This window comes from Oncorhynchus mykiss, chromosome 6, assembly GCF_057628025.1.
Source record: "Oncorhynchus mykiss isolate SJ-2025 chromosome 6, ASM5762802v1, whole genome shotgun sequence".
NCBI lineage: Eukaryota > Metazoa > Chordata > Actinopteri > Salmoniformes > Salmonidae > Oncorhynchus > Oncorhynchus mykiss.
Window position 1 is genome coordinate 28051703 of NC_143027.1, and position 15110 is coordinate 28066812.

The 15110-nt window shown below is 43.0% G+C and overlaps 1 protein-coding gene across 50 annotated transcripts in view; it reads right to left on the bottom strand.

Moving 5' to 3' along the window:
- LOC110525655 (AP2-associated protein kinase 1) overlaps positions 1-5602 on the bottom strand; it is a 40276-nt gene extending 34674 nt beyond the window's left edge. For all 50 annotated transcript variants that reach the window (XR_016496587.1, XR_002473803.3, XR_016496586.1 and 47 more), the window contains exon 1: positions 4533-5602. Coding sequence is in view for 45 of the 50 variants with exons in the window: in XM_090237464.1 (XP_090093590.1) it covers positions 4533-4686 (154 nt within the window). In the remaining 5 variants the exon portion in view is untranslated. The remainder of the gene's footprint in view (positions 1-4532) is intronic.
- Between the last annotated feature and the right edge of the window lie 9508 nt (positions 5603-15110).

Consider the following 15110-nt stretch of genomic DNA (forward strand, 5'->3'; position numbering starts at 1 on the left):
TCAAAAAATGAAAGACAGTTGGTTTTCCCAGCATGCCCCAGTGGTTTGTGTGTTTGCTCTCTGACAGTGGAGTGAGAGGGACAGGCAGGCTTCCGCCATGACAATGTCAGTAGTAGAGGGCTAGTGTTTCCATACCAGCAGTAACGTTACACGCCTATAAACTAGAGTAAATGACCCACCTTGTTGATACTGTAAAGAGAAAGTGTTGCAGCTAAATGCTTCTGGTTTTGGGATTGCTGAGAGAACAGGGGCAAAACTGCCTTGACATATCCTGCAAATGTGACCCTGCAATACCTCAAAACCAGCTGAACAAAAATAGCCTAAAGGAAAGCAAATCTACAGCCAGAAAAATGTATCAATGGAAAAACATTAACTAACATTCGTCAAAATGTGTGATTTCTAATGGAGGGCAAGAGTGGTTTGAGGGAGAGGGTCATCTCAGCTGGTTCTCCCACTGGCCCCAGACTAGTGAACCACATAAGCAGCCTCTTCATGCATAGTTTGAGAATATTCAGAAAGTTAACCAGTTAGTTATACTGAGTGATTTTACTGTGCTTTGACTATATCATCCAACCCCCATGTGTCACTGTCTCCTCTGAATGACACTCACTTTCATAGAGGAGTAGTCCTAAGCCTGCTGAGAACTGAAAGTGAAGATATCCAGGCATTCAACCAGGGGTGGTACGGACCGACACATGGTGTCCATCTATTATTCAGCAACAGGCCCTCAGTTGACAGAATGGCACATTCACTTTGACCATGGTCGTGTGGCTCAGTGTAGCATTGTCTCTAAAGCAGAGCATTAGTGTTTGGGGGACACAGCGTCGGTCTCAGCAGACTAGACTGTGGGTGTAGATGGCTCATTGACAGGACAGTACTGTGTAGAGCATAGGGATATGGTGTGGAGAGCAAAGCAGCCTAATGGGTTAATGGTGTAGAAAACAATGCAGACAGCAGCACACTGAGCCAATAGCATCAATCAAGAAGAATGGCATACGGGCCGAAACGGCCTCCATTCTCATTGACGGGGCTGTAGTGGAGCGGGTCGAGAGTTTCAAGTTCCTTGGGTGTCCACATCGCCAACGAACTATCATGGTCCAAACACCAAGACAGTCATGAAGAGGGCACGACAAAACCTATTCCCCCTCAGGAGACCGAAAAGATTTGGCATGGTTCCCCAGATCTTCAATAAGTTCTACAGCTGCACCATCCTGACCTGTTACGTCACCGCCTGGTACGGCAACTGCTCAGTATCTGAGCGTAAGGCGCTACAAAGGGTCATGTGTACGGCACAGTACATCACTGGGGCCAAGCTTCCTGCCATCCAGGACCTATATAATAGGCGGTGTCAGAGGACAGCCCATAAAATTGTCAGAGACTCCAGTCACCCAAGTCATAGAATGTTCTCTCTGCTACCGCACGGCAAGCTGTACCGGAGCGCCAAGTCAAGGACCAAAAGGCTCCTCAACAGCTTCTACCCCCAAGCCATAAGTCTGCTGAACAATTAATAAAATAGCCACCGGACTATTTACATTGACTGAGCCCCCCCTCCCTTTTGTACACTGCCGCTACTCACTGTTTATTATCTATGCAGTCACTTTACCCCTACTTACATGTACAAATGACCTCATCTAACCTGTACCCCAGCACACTGACTCGGTACCAGTACCCCTTGTATATAGCCTCGTTATTGTTATTCTTATTGTGTTACTTTTTACTTCAGTCTATTTGGTAAATATTTTCTTAACTCTTCTTGAACTGCACTGTTGGCTTTTCTTAGGGATTGGGGGCAGTATTTTCACGTCCGGATGAAAAGCGTGCCCAGAGTAAACTGCATGTTTCTCAGGCCCAGAAGCTAGTATATGCATATAATTGGTAGATTGATAGAAAACACTCTAAAAACTTTAAAAAACCATTAATAAGAGTCGATTCGGGAAATAGAGACTAAACATTTTTTCTGTGGTGTCCCAACTTCCTAGTTAAAGTTTACATGATAAATTTAATAATAACAGAGAATTGATTTGACTAAATTAGTCTTCACATTTAATGATAGTCACAGACACGACAAAGGTAATATATTTCTTAAACACTGTTGAATATTCCGATAATACGGGGTGCTACGCTAGCTAGATGTGGCTGGGGGTGGTAGCCTTTCTTTCACATGATCCATCAATTTAGAAAAGTGCGCCTGTGTAAGTGTAATTTAATAATTATAAAATATTTTATCTAGACACGTTCTGTTTTTGATATTGATACACAACTAACCATTTCACTGTACCCTTTACAACTTCTGTATCTTGTGCATGTGACAGATTTCATATGATATAGTGCGTTTAACAGACACGGTAATGTGAACAACTTCATGACCAGCACCAAAGTCAGATTAGGATACAGGCCAAGGACTAGATTGTATATTTTTTAAATGGAGTTCACACTTATTGTAGACTACTACTTTTACCATTTTTAGCCTTGATATCTTTGATTGTTTTATGCACTACTCACTCGGTTTAGTACATGGCCTCACATGTGAATCCTTAAAGAGATGTGTGGGGCTAAGGCTTAAGAGGGTGTGAACAATGCTGAATGGGTGTAGACAACATGCTCTCCAGTAGGTGTAACAAAATATTTAAGGACAATTTTCTCAAAAGTGGGGTTACAAGTTTATCAACTCTCAAAGCAGAATTACTTTCCCATTGATATACCATTTTCCAGCGTAGTCTACTTTTATCCAATGTAAAAAACACAATTCCAAATGTTGCTACATAGGACCAAATCCAGATTAGCCCATGGCAAAATGTGTAGAATTGCTCGAGTTGAACTCTAAAACTTACAAAAAAGTATCTCCGCTGTAAAGAGGGGGGGGGCACTAAAATGTACGCATTCCTGCGAGCAACTGTGGCCCCTCATGATGACTTCAAATTCTGGTCTACCAAACATATTAAGAAATGACAACGCCAGATGATCATCAACATCATGTGAAGGAGAACATAGCTCAAGAGGTAAGGTGTGTCAATGTTCCAACCAACCCTGTGAAGCAAATGCACACACCCATAAAAGTCAGTGATCAAAGACAAGCCGCGAGGCCAAATCAACACAACTCTCCCAATCTAATCTGAAATATAATGTATTGTGTGGAACATGTGCTGATTTATTGCCTTAAGTGATAGACCTCCCCACTGTGTGCTGCCATTCCAGTCACTCCCAGTAGGCCTTGGAGCATCTATGCCTTTTAAGTGTATTCTCCATCCTCCATTGACTGGAGATTAATGGTGAACACACATACAACAGAAATTAATTGGAAACAATATGACCCGTTTGGCTCCTACAGTCCTCATGTAGCAAATTGTACTGATACCCTCATCTAAAATCCCACTTTTTTTATCCCCTCCATTTGTCATGAAGAGTTGTGACTCAGTCAGAAGGTAATAATGTCTGAGCAGACTTAAATTAATACCTTGTTCCTCCATTCTTGAGGAATGGGGTGGGTAAAAATGTTAGCCTATAATGTATGTCAGTTATGATGAGGTGAGATTCCAATTCCAGGACCATGTTCCTCCAGTGAAAGACCAACCAGGTGGACAATCCTGAATGATAGAAATGCGTGATACAACCTTGCCCATGCCCTAGATGCCTCATCTGCTTCAGGATGGAGACTGTCCAGTTTTTAGATTCCTATCACCATCCGTCTGGTGGTCACATTCCAAATTAATCCTGACACTACCAGTGACACCACAGCTGTTTTAGGGTGCTCACAGCTGTTACAGCAGTTGCATACCATACCAGAGTTTCCAAGGCCCCCAGGCATAGGCTAGCCTAAGTCCTTATTATTGACCATGATCACAGAATTCTTGATATCGCCAATAATTAAAATCAAAGCCAATCTGTTATTCCACTATTTGCAAACAAAAGCAGCTAATGTTAGTTTATGTTAGATTGCGATCATAGGATCACAGCTTGGTCTTATAGACATTTTAAATCTGGGACAGTGAAATTCGTATATGTTACATTGTGTATGGTTACATAAGACAGAAGGTTACTTAAGAGTGTTTGATTGGGGTGGATAGGTGGGCGTATAACGCCGAACGTCTCACATCCCAAGGGTTGGGTGTTCGAATCTCATTACAGACAACTTTAGCAGTGGAGTAACTTTTATACTACTACTTATTATTTTTTAGCTACTTTGCAACTACTTAGGTTGTTAGCTAACCCTTCCCCTAACCTTAACCCAGAAAGTGGAATTCGTAACATATATACGTTGTGCACATTCACAACATATTGTAAGTTTTGAAAATTCGTAATATATCATGCGAAATGGATGGACATCTGTAAATTAATACATACCATACGAAACGCTACATATCGTAAATGAGGTGTCTCGATTTACGTACAGATTTTTTTTTTTTTTATGCATTGAAACCAGGTTGCACGTTATCAGGGTAAACTTGCTTCTAACCCAAACTTGCTTCCAACTTGGCACTAGTGATATCGGTCAATGTTTGAATAGCTGATCAATTACTCTAACGTTTACTCACCTTCAGCAACAGTTTCATCAACGGTCACTTGATACCGTCCAATGGTGAAAACCCGTCCAATAAAACTGCCACTCGACCCAATGCCACCTCCACCTGCTCCAGAACCAGGCCCGGAACTCGCAAGTTCCCGGCGTGAATCGAAGAACTTCTTCATTTTCCGGTGGTGAAAGCCAAGTGCCGATTGGTTTGCAATCAATACCTATCCACAAGAACGCCTAGCTAGCTATTCGATTTGGATAATTGAATGACCGTAGCCAATTTAGGTTAGTTAACAAGCTAGCTATCTTATTGAAGAGCCCCCTCGTTCGATTTCCAGGCGCTAGCTAGCTAGCTACCAAGGTGTCGACTGTCATAATAGCTAGCTAGCTAAATAGCCAACTAGCTAACTCACTATCAGCATATGCGTTGACACGGGCTAGCTATTAACTAAGGTTATTGCTATAACATTAGCAATGGACAATCAGTTAGCTAGTGGTAGCAAATAAATCCCTATCTAGCTGGCTTTGACAGTTGTGTTGGCAAACTGCTAAGCTAACTAGCTACTCTGGCCAGGTTGTTCTAGTTATTTACAAACGTCATCACCCATTTTCAGCGTAAAGGCATTTAGCTAGCTATTTCACCCGTTTCTCCAGAGCTCTTGGTGTAGACTCCTGAATACCCCCTGCTTTCTCTTCGAGCATTGGCTAATTAGCTGACCAACGTTAGCTACGTTGGTGTCCAGTAGCTACTAATTCATATCCAGCTTTACTCCCGTGGACAACAACTGATCTGCCTGGGCGCAACGTCGATGACAAAATGTGCAGATCGGCGCTACTGTCAGTTAGATTCGGTAGGGCTTTAGATCAGGCAAGTGACACCGTAGATCATATTTGCACCTTCGAAATATCTGACAAAATCTTTCTAGCTTTACTTGGTTCTTCGTCGCGAATGACCGTGTACTATGCTAAATTTTGAAAATAAAAATAAATACACTAATCTGAGTGACGTTGACCTAAATGAGACCAGGGAATTGTAGTCCGTACAAGGAATGTTGTGGAATCGGCGGGTCGCATTCAAAATAAAGGCTCCCCCTTTGAAACTGATGCAAACAGTTAAACATTGTGGAATCATGACCCAATTTGACTAGATAATGCTAAACAATTTTGGAATGGTGTTATATAAATTCAACAAAAGACAATTAGTTAATTTGACCAACAACAACAAAAATATTTTAAAATCGTACTGTGGATGCCCTTATGAAAAATATTGCAGTCATTGTGTAGTATAACTGCAGTATGCTGCAAATACTGCATCCAAAATAACACCGTTTTTTTACTGCAGTAATTTTGCAGTACACTAGTGCAGTACGCTGCAGTTATTCTGCAATTACTGCATCCAAAATACCACAGTCAACTGCAGTTACTGCACTTTTACTGCAGTTTTAAAACTGCAATCTTTTTTGTAAGGGCGTATTAGACTTTAGAATTGCATTGGGGGCATACTAACATTGCAATGTACCTATGGATATTGGGTTCATTAATAGGAAATTAAGTTACAATTGAATATATTGTGCATATTGGACATTCATATTGCAATGTACGGCCTTACCTATAGATTTTGGGTCCATGAAATGGGGTATCAGCCTACTCAGTGACACTCACAGAACACAACTGTGAAGAGTTTTCACAAATGGGGTATTGTTTGTAGATGTAACACAACAAAATGCGGAATAAGTCAAGGTGTATGAATACTTTCTGAAGGCACTGTATAAGTCCGACTTAAGCTGGAGACAGAAACGCTAGAATGGGTGAGGTCTGGGAGCATAGTGCTGATAACATTGGACCTATCACGGAAAGTAACTCTGGACCTGCTAGGAAAACTGACTCTAGACCTGCCAGGAAAACCGGTAGAGCTCTGGGCCTACTAGAGGAACAGGTAACTCTGAGCCTAGTCGGGTAAAAGCCTGATGGCCCACCTGGGCTAGGGACTGAGGGCCCGAATAGTGCCGGAGACAGCAGACCCAGTATAACTAGAGACTGAGGACCTAGTGCTAGGGACTGAGGGCTGAAGAGGGCGGAGGACTGAGAACCTAGGGAGCTATGGGCTGACTGTGTCTGGAGACAGCAAGCCTAATGTAGCCAACTTTGGGCCTAGTAAGGTAGGATGCTCTAATCCTGACATGCTAGGCAACTGTCTACCAACTAAGGCAGGGGGCTGCGATCCGTGCAGGGCCAGAGACTGCAGACCTACAGACAGGGCACCTAACTTACAGCCTGGCAGGGCAAGGGGCTGTACACCCGGCAGGCTAGGACGCCGCTTACCCAATAAGAAATGGGTCTGCAAGCAGGGCAGGAGACTGCAGACCATCAGACGGCGTAGCTCATTTAGGGCCTAGCATGGCAGGGGGCTCTAAGCCTGGCGGGATAGGACAATGCATACCCAATAAGGTGGGGGTCTGCGATCTGTGCAGCGCAGGAGACTGCAGATTGCAGATATGACGGAGAAGCAAATGTGAGTCCTAACTGGGTAGGATACCTAGGGCCTAGCAGAGCAGCAAACTTAGGGGCTACTAGTGCAGGTACAGTGCCTTGCGAAAGTATTCGGCCCCCTTGAACTTTGCGACCTTTTGCCACATTTCAGGCTTCAAACATAAAGATATAAAACTGTATTTTTTTGTGAAGAATCAACAACAAGTGGGACACAATCATGAAGTGGAACGACATTTATTGGATATTTCAAACTTTTTTAACAAATCAAAAACTGAAAAATTGGGCGTGCAAAATTATTCAGCCCCTTTACTTTCAGTGCAGCAAACTCTCTCCAGAAGTTCAGTGAGGATCTCTGAATGATCCAATGTTGACCTAAATGACTAATGATGATAAATACAATCCATCTGTGTGTAATCAAGTCTCCGTATAAATGCACCTGCACTGTGATAGTCTCAGAGGTCCGTTAAAAGCGCAGAGAGCATCATGAAGAACAAGGAACACACCAGGCAGGTCCGAGATACTGTTGTGAAGAAGTTTAAAGCCGGATTTGGATACAAAAAGATTTCCCAAGCTTTAAACATCCCAAGGAGCACTGTGCAAGCGATAATATTGGAATTGAAGGAGTATCAGACCACTGCAAATCTACCAAGACCTGGCCGTCCCTCTAAACTTTCAGCTCATCCAAGGAGAAGACTGATCAGAGATGCAGCCAAGAGGCCCATGATCACTCTGGATGAACTGCAGAGATCTACAGCTGAGGTGGGAGACTCTGTCCATAGGACAACAATCAGTCGGATATTGCACAAATCTGGCCTTTATGGAAGAGTGGCAAGAAGAAAGCCATTTCTTAAAGATATCCATAAAAAGTGTAGTTTAAAATTTGCCACAAGCCACCTGGGAGACACACCAAACATGTGGAAGAAGGTGCTCTGGTCAGATGAAACCAAAATTGAACTTTTTGGCAACAATGCAAAACGTTATGTTTGGCGTAAAAGCAACACAGCTGAACACACCATCCCCACTGTCAAACATGGTGGTGGCAGCATCATGGTTTGGGCCTGCTTTTCTTCAGCAGGGACAGGGAAGATGGTTAAAATTGATGGGAAGATGGATGGAGCCAAATACAGGACCATTCTGGAAGAAAACCTGATGGAGTCTGCAAAAGACCTGAGACTGGGACGGAGATTTGTCTTCCAACAAGACAATGATCCAAAACATAAAGCAAAATCTACAATGGAATGGTTCAAAAATAAACATATCCAGGTGTTAGAATGGCCAAGTCAAAGTCCAGACCTGAATCCAATCGAGAATCTGTGGAAAGAACTGAAAACTGCTGTTCACAAATGCTCTCCATCCAACCTCACTGAGCTTGAGCTGTTTTGCAAGGAGGAATGGGAAAAAATTTCAGTCTCTCGATGTGCAAAACTGATAGAGACATACTCCAAGCGACTTACAGCTGTAATCGCAGCAAAAGGTGGCGCTACAAAGTATTAACTTAAGGGGGCTGAATAACTTTGCACGCCCAATTTTTCAGTTTTTGATATGTTAAAAAAGTTTGAAATATCCAATAAATATCGTTCCACTTCATGATTGTGTCCCACTTGTTGTTGATTCTCCACAAAAAAATACAGTTTTATATCTTTATGTTTGAAGCCTGAAATGTGGCAAAAGGTCGCAAAGTTCAAGGGGGCCGAATACTTTCGCAAGGCACTGTACTTGTTCCACCACACTTTCTCCCTCACCTCAAACTTTCCAAATACCAGTAGATTTTTTCATGAAGTACGCTTCTATCACCTTCTCACCCCGGTCAGGCTTCTCACCTGCTGTAGTTCATTATCATTTAGGGGACGCGTTGCTGTAACTGGCAAGCTGACTTTCCAGAGGGCGTGCTGATACTGTATCTAGAAAAATTGGTTGTCTCTTCTTTCTTCAGTCGCGTGCTGCGTTGCATTCTGTTGTTATGTATAAACAATTGGCTGAGCGTTTGCTTACAGCCAGTAGTGATCCATCCAACCTGCTGTAGTTGAGATGTTGGGGTGCCCCGAAGAGATACCAGCCCACACCACCACACAAAGCTGTCATGCACCTGACGAAGATGAGCTGCAAGTCGCTACACACCTCTCTCATCTAAGAGACTCCAGGTCCTGTCTGTGGTCACTGAGTAACCACACCCTCTCCAGTTGGGAGCTGCAGAGGGAATACAAGGACCTGCATCATGAGCAGGAAGAGGTCAGGAAGGCGTATTCTCTCAGCCCGCCTGAATTCGGGGAGCCACGAAAGCGCTGTGTCCTCTTCTGCTCCCCAAAGCAGCCAAGCTCCTCAGCATATTGACAACTCCAGAGTGCACAGTCCACCTCACTAAGGTCTGGACCCACCTCAGCCAGCTCCTCAGCCAGCTGAGCCAGCTGATGTGGATTCTTTGCCCGCTCCTAGGATGAAGTTACAGCCTGCTGCTCCTGCAGATGTCAAGTACAGCCCAGACGATGGTTCCCCTCCAGTCACAGCCTGGTGTGATCAGCCCCTTCCTGATCTTTCAAGTTCAACCTGCAGCCACAAGCATTCAGCCCACTCCTGCTGGCTGGCCCCGTTAGCCTGGTGAGAGTTGACGGTCCCAGGCCTGGGGTCCCTGCTGGCCCTGCCTGCTAGCACCCTGCTAGCTCCAATACCTCCAGACCTCGACTTAGGGGACCCTCCAGTCCTCTCCATGCGGGACCCGCCCGACATCACCCCGCGTGACCCACCAGAAGTCACCCCTGGTGTCCCCCATGACCTAGATGTCCACTTCCTCTCCTTGGTAGGGTCAGGTTTAGAGTTATCTGCCTTACCAGTAGGCCAAGTATGTCCTGACCCTGAAGGATGTCTAGTGTATCCTGCCCTCATGTTATGTCTAGAGTTCCTTGCCTTCCCGATAGGTCCAGTCTATTCTGCCCCCTTGGTAGGCTTTCAGTTTACAGCAGTACAAGGCCTTCAGTCTATGGCCCTCGTTGCAGTTTCACACTGTTCTGACTTAGGTTCCCAGATGCCTGTCATAGTGCTAGGCCCCCAGTCCTCTGCCGCTCTAGGTTCATAGTTACAGTGCCTTGCGAAAGTATTCGGCCCCCTTGAACTTTGCGACCTTTTGCCACATTTCAGGCTTCAAACATAAAGATATAAAACTGTATTTTTTTGTGAAGAATCAACAACAAGTGGGACACAATCATGAAGTGGAACGACATTTATTGGATATTTCAAACTTTTTTAACAAATCAAAAACAGAAAAATTGGGCGTGCAAAATTATTCAGCCCCCTTAAGTTAATACTTTGTAGCGCCACCTTTTGCTGCGATTACAGCTGTAAGTCGCTTGGGGTATGTCTCTATCAGTTTTGCACATCGAGAGACTGACATTTTTTCCCATTCCTCCTTGCAAAACAGCTCGAGCTCAGTGAGGTTGGATGGAGAGCATTTGTGAACAGCAGTTTTCAGTTCTTTCCACAGATTCTAGATTGGATTCAGGTCTGGACTTTGACTTGGCCATTCTAACACCTGGATATGTTTATTTTTTAACCATTCCATTGTAGATTTTGCTTTATGTTTTGGATCATTGTCTTGTTGGAAGACAAATCTCCGTCCCAGTCTCAGGTCTTTTGCAGACTCCATCAGGTTTTCTTCCAGAATGGTCCTGTATTTGGCTCCATCCATCTTCCCATCAATTTTAACCATCTTCCCTGTCCCTGCTGAAGAAAAGCAGGCCCAAACCATGATGCTGCCACCACCATGTTTGACAGTGGGGATGGTGTGTTCAGCTGTGTTGCTTTTACGCCAAACATAACGTTTTGCATTGTTGCCAAAAAGTTCAATTTTGGTTTCATCTGACCAGAGCACCTTCTTCCACATGTTTGGTGTGTCTCCCAGGTGGCTTGTGGCAAATTTTAAACTACACTTTTTATGGATATCTTTAAGAAATGGCTTTCTTCTTGCCACTCTTCCATAAAGGCCAGATTTGTGCAATATACGACTGATTGTTGTCCTATGGACAGAGTCTCCCACCTCAGCTGTAGATCTCTGCAGTTCATCCAGAGTGATCATGGGCCTCTTGGCTGCATCTCTGATCAGTCTTCTCCTTGTATGAGCTGAAAGTTTAGAGGGACGGCCAGGTCTTGGTAGATTTGCAGTGGTCTGATACTCCTTCCATTTCAATATTATCGCTTGCACAGTGCTCCTTGGGATGTTTAAAGCTTGTGAAATCTTTTTGTATCCAAATCCGGCTTTAAACTTCTTCACAACAGTATCTCGGACCTGCCTGGTGTGTTCCTTGTTCTTCATGATGCTCTCTGCGCTTTTAACGGACCTCTGAGACTATCACAGTGCAGGTGCATTTATACGGAGACTTGATTACACACAGGTGGATTGTATTTATCATCATTAGTCATTTAGGTCAACATTGGATCATTCAGAGATCCTCACTGAACTTCTGGAGAGAGTTTGCTGCACTGAAAGTAAAGGGGCTGAATAATTTTGCACGCCCAATATTTCAGTTTTTGATTTGTTAAAAAAGTTTGAAATATCCAATAAATGTCGTTCCACTTCATGATTGTGTCCCACTTGTTGGTGATTCTTCACAAAAAAATACAGTTTTATATCTTTATGTTTGAAGCCTGAAATGTGGCAAAAGGTCGCAAAGTTCAAGGGGGCCGAATACTTTCGCAGGGCACTGTATTAGCATTAACTATCTTGCTAGCTGGATCGAATTCTCCATTAGCTAGCCAGAGAAATGTTGAGCAACATTGGCCAACTTACTGGACCCTTGCAATCTGTGTGAAATGTTAACTAGCTAACGAACTAACCACTATCTGTTAACTAATGTTTTCCCTCTACAGTATGTGGTTCATTTTCAGAATGTGGATTCGGGGATCAAGTGTAGCTGGAGCTGGGCCTGTCTTAAGCTAGATGCCACTATAGAAGTGAAAGGAACACCACACACTTTCCCCCTTTCTAACTTTTGCTGGCACATTGTAGAACAGATGTCCACAGGCAGAAAGTGTACAACTTAATAATGTGCAGTGCAGCCCAAATATATTGTTTTTGTTGTGTTGAATTTGACAGTAACAGTTGTGTGTGAGTGAGGAGGGATTATACTTTTTTTTACTCAGTGAATGTAATTTTTGCACACAGTTAGCCTTCTGAAGTCTTGACTGTCATTTGCAGTAAAGTCTAGGCAACAAATGACATTGCATTCTTTACATTTTTAGCTGATGAGTTAGGGTCACATTAACTACTTTTTATTTTACACACAGAGATTGTTCATGAAGATCATGTTCTTTGTTGTTTAATTACTTAAAGCCTGCATTTCCCCCTAGCAGGGATTTGGCCGTTTGCATCCCTGAACTTAACTGACTTTAGCTTTAATATAACACACTCTTTTTCAGTAGCTGAAACATGCACTTTGTGATATTAGCTACAAGCAGTAGTTAGCGGCTGGAAATTCTGTAATTGGACGACATGCATGATCTAAACAGGTTAACAATGCTACCAGTTGACAACAGAACAAATGTACATATGTAACAAGATAACCGACACTAGCAAGGTTTCAGGAGCATGTATTAATCATCTTAAACAATCCCCAACAATATAAGGTCCCAACTTACATTGCGGAGGCACGCACAAACACTTCTAGAAAACAGACTGAAAACTTGGTCCCCTGCCACATTTTGCATCCTAATTGGCTAAAGACAAAAACAACTCTAAGCTGGGATCCAGGAAAATTAAAGCAGTTATATACAATTAAAAACATTACATGACATTTCACAACAGATTTCATAACACATTGTGTTCCCTCAGGCCACTACCTACTACAGTTCCACATACTGTATCTACAACACAAAATCCATGTGCAAGTTGAGGAGACTTGCACATTAAGTTGTGTGTATGCGTCTTTTTTGTGCGTGCGTCACAGTCCTCGTTGTTTCTTAAGGTGTAGTTATATCTTATCTAGTTTTTTCTGATGTTAATGCTTGCATGAGTTAATTTATGTGGAATAGAGTTCATGTAGTCATAACTCCATGTAGTACTGTGCGCCTTCGTCAGTGTGTTCTGGACTTGGGGAATGTGACGAGACCTCTGATGGCATGTCTTGTGGGGTATGCATGGGTGTCTGAGATGTGTGCTAGTAGTTTAAACAGACAGCTCTGTGCATTCAACATGTCAATACTTCTCACAAATACAAGTAGTGATGAAGTCAATTTCTCCTCTACTTTGAACGAGGAGAGATTGACATGCATATTATTAATGTTAGCTCTCTTTGTTGATTTAAGGGCCGGCCGTGCTGCCCTGTTCTGGCCAATTGTAATTTTCTCAAGTCCTTCTTTGTGGCACCTGATCACACGACTGGACAATAGTCCAGGTGTGACAAAACTAGGGCCTGTAGGACCTACCTTTTTTTTGCGATCTTTAAAAAGCAGAGCTTTTTCCTGGTTTATTATAGACAGACCTCTCCCCATCTTAGGTACTGTTGCATCAATATGTTTTGACCGTGACAGTTTACAATCCAGTGTTACTCCAAACAGTTTAGTCTCCTCAACTTGCTCATTATTCATTACAAGATTTAGTTGAGGTTTAGGGTTTAGTTAATGATTTGTCCAAAATACAATGCATATAGTTTTTGAAATATTTAGGACTAACTTATTTCTTGCCACCCATTCTTATACAGACTGCAGCTTTTTGTTAAGTGTTGCAGTGATTTTGACGAGTATAGTGTTGATTCATCAGCATACAGTTGAAGTCAGAAGTTTACATACACCTTAGCCAAATACATTTAAACTCAGTTTTCCACAATTCCTGACATTTAATCCTAGTAAAAATTCCCTGTCTTAGGTCAGTTAGGATCACCACTTTATTTTAAGAATGTGAAATGTCAGAATAATAGTAAAGATAATGTCACGACTTCCGCCGAAGTCGGTCCCTCTTCTTGTTCGGGCGGCATTCGGCGATCGACGTCAACGGTCTTTTTGGTATCGCCGATCCACTTTTCATTTTCCTTGTGTTTTGTCTTTTTCTACACACCTGGTTTCTATTCCCCAATTACATGTTCATTATTTAACCTTCTGTTTCCCACATGTTAGTGTGCGTGTTTATTGATTGTTCATGTCGGTTCTTGTCGGCTGGTTATGTTTGCTGGGTTATGTATTTACACCCGTTATTTTCGAGTGACCGGTATTTCTCCGCACCTTGAGTATTGTCTGTATACTGGTGCTATCATGGAATTAAATACCTTGTATCTCTGCTCTCCTGCGCCTGATTCACTGCACCAGTTACCCACCGCCTGACAGATAATTATTTATTTCAGATTTTAATTCTTTCATCACATTCCCAGTGGGTCAGACGTTTACATACACTCAATTAGTATTTGGTAGCATTGCCTTTAAATTGTTTAACTTGGGTCAAACGTTTTGGGTAGCCTTTCAAAAGCTTCCCACAATAAGTTGAGTGAATTTTGGCCCTTTCCTCCTGACAGAGCTGGTGTAACTGAGTCAGGTTTGTAGGCCTCCTTGCTCGCACACACGTTTTCAGTTCTGCCAACAAATCTTCTATAGGATTGAGGTCAGGGCTTTGTGATGGCCACTCCAATACCTTGACTTTGTTGTCCTTAAGCCATTTTGCCACAACTTTGGAAGTATGCTTGGGGTCATTGTTCATTTGGAAAACCCATTTTCAACCAAGTTTTAACTTCCTGACTGATGTCTTGAGATGTTGCTTCGATATATCCACATAATTTTTCTACGATGTCATCTATTTTGTGAAATGCACCAGTCCCTCCTGCAGCAAAGCACCCTCACAGCATGATGCTGCCACCACCGTGCTTCACGGTTGGGATGGGGTTCTTCGGCTTGCAAGCATCCCCCCTTTTCCTCCAAACATAACAATGGTCATTATGGCCAAACAGTTCTATTGTTGTTTAATCAGACCAGAGGACATTTCTCCAAAAAGTACGATATTTGTCCCTATGTGCAGTTGCAAACCGTAGTCTGCCTTTTTTATGGTGGTATTGGAGCAGTGGCTTCTTCCTTGCTGAGCGACCTTTCAGGTTATGTCGATATAGGACTCGTTTTACTGTGGATATAGATACATTTGTGC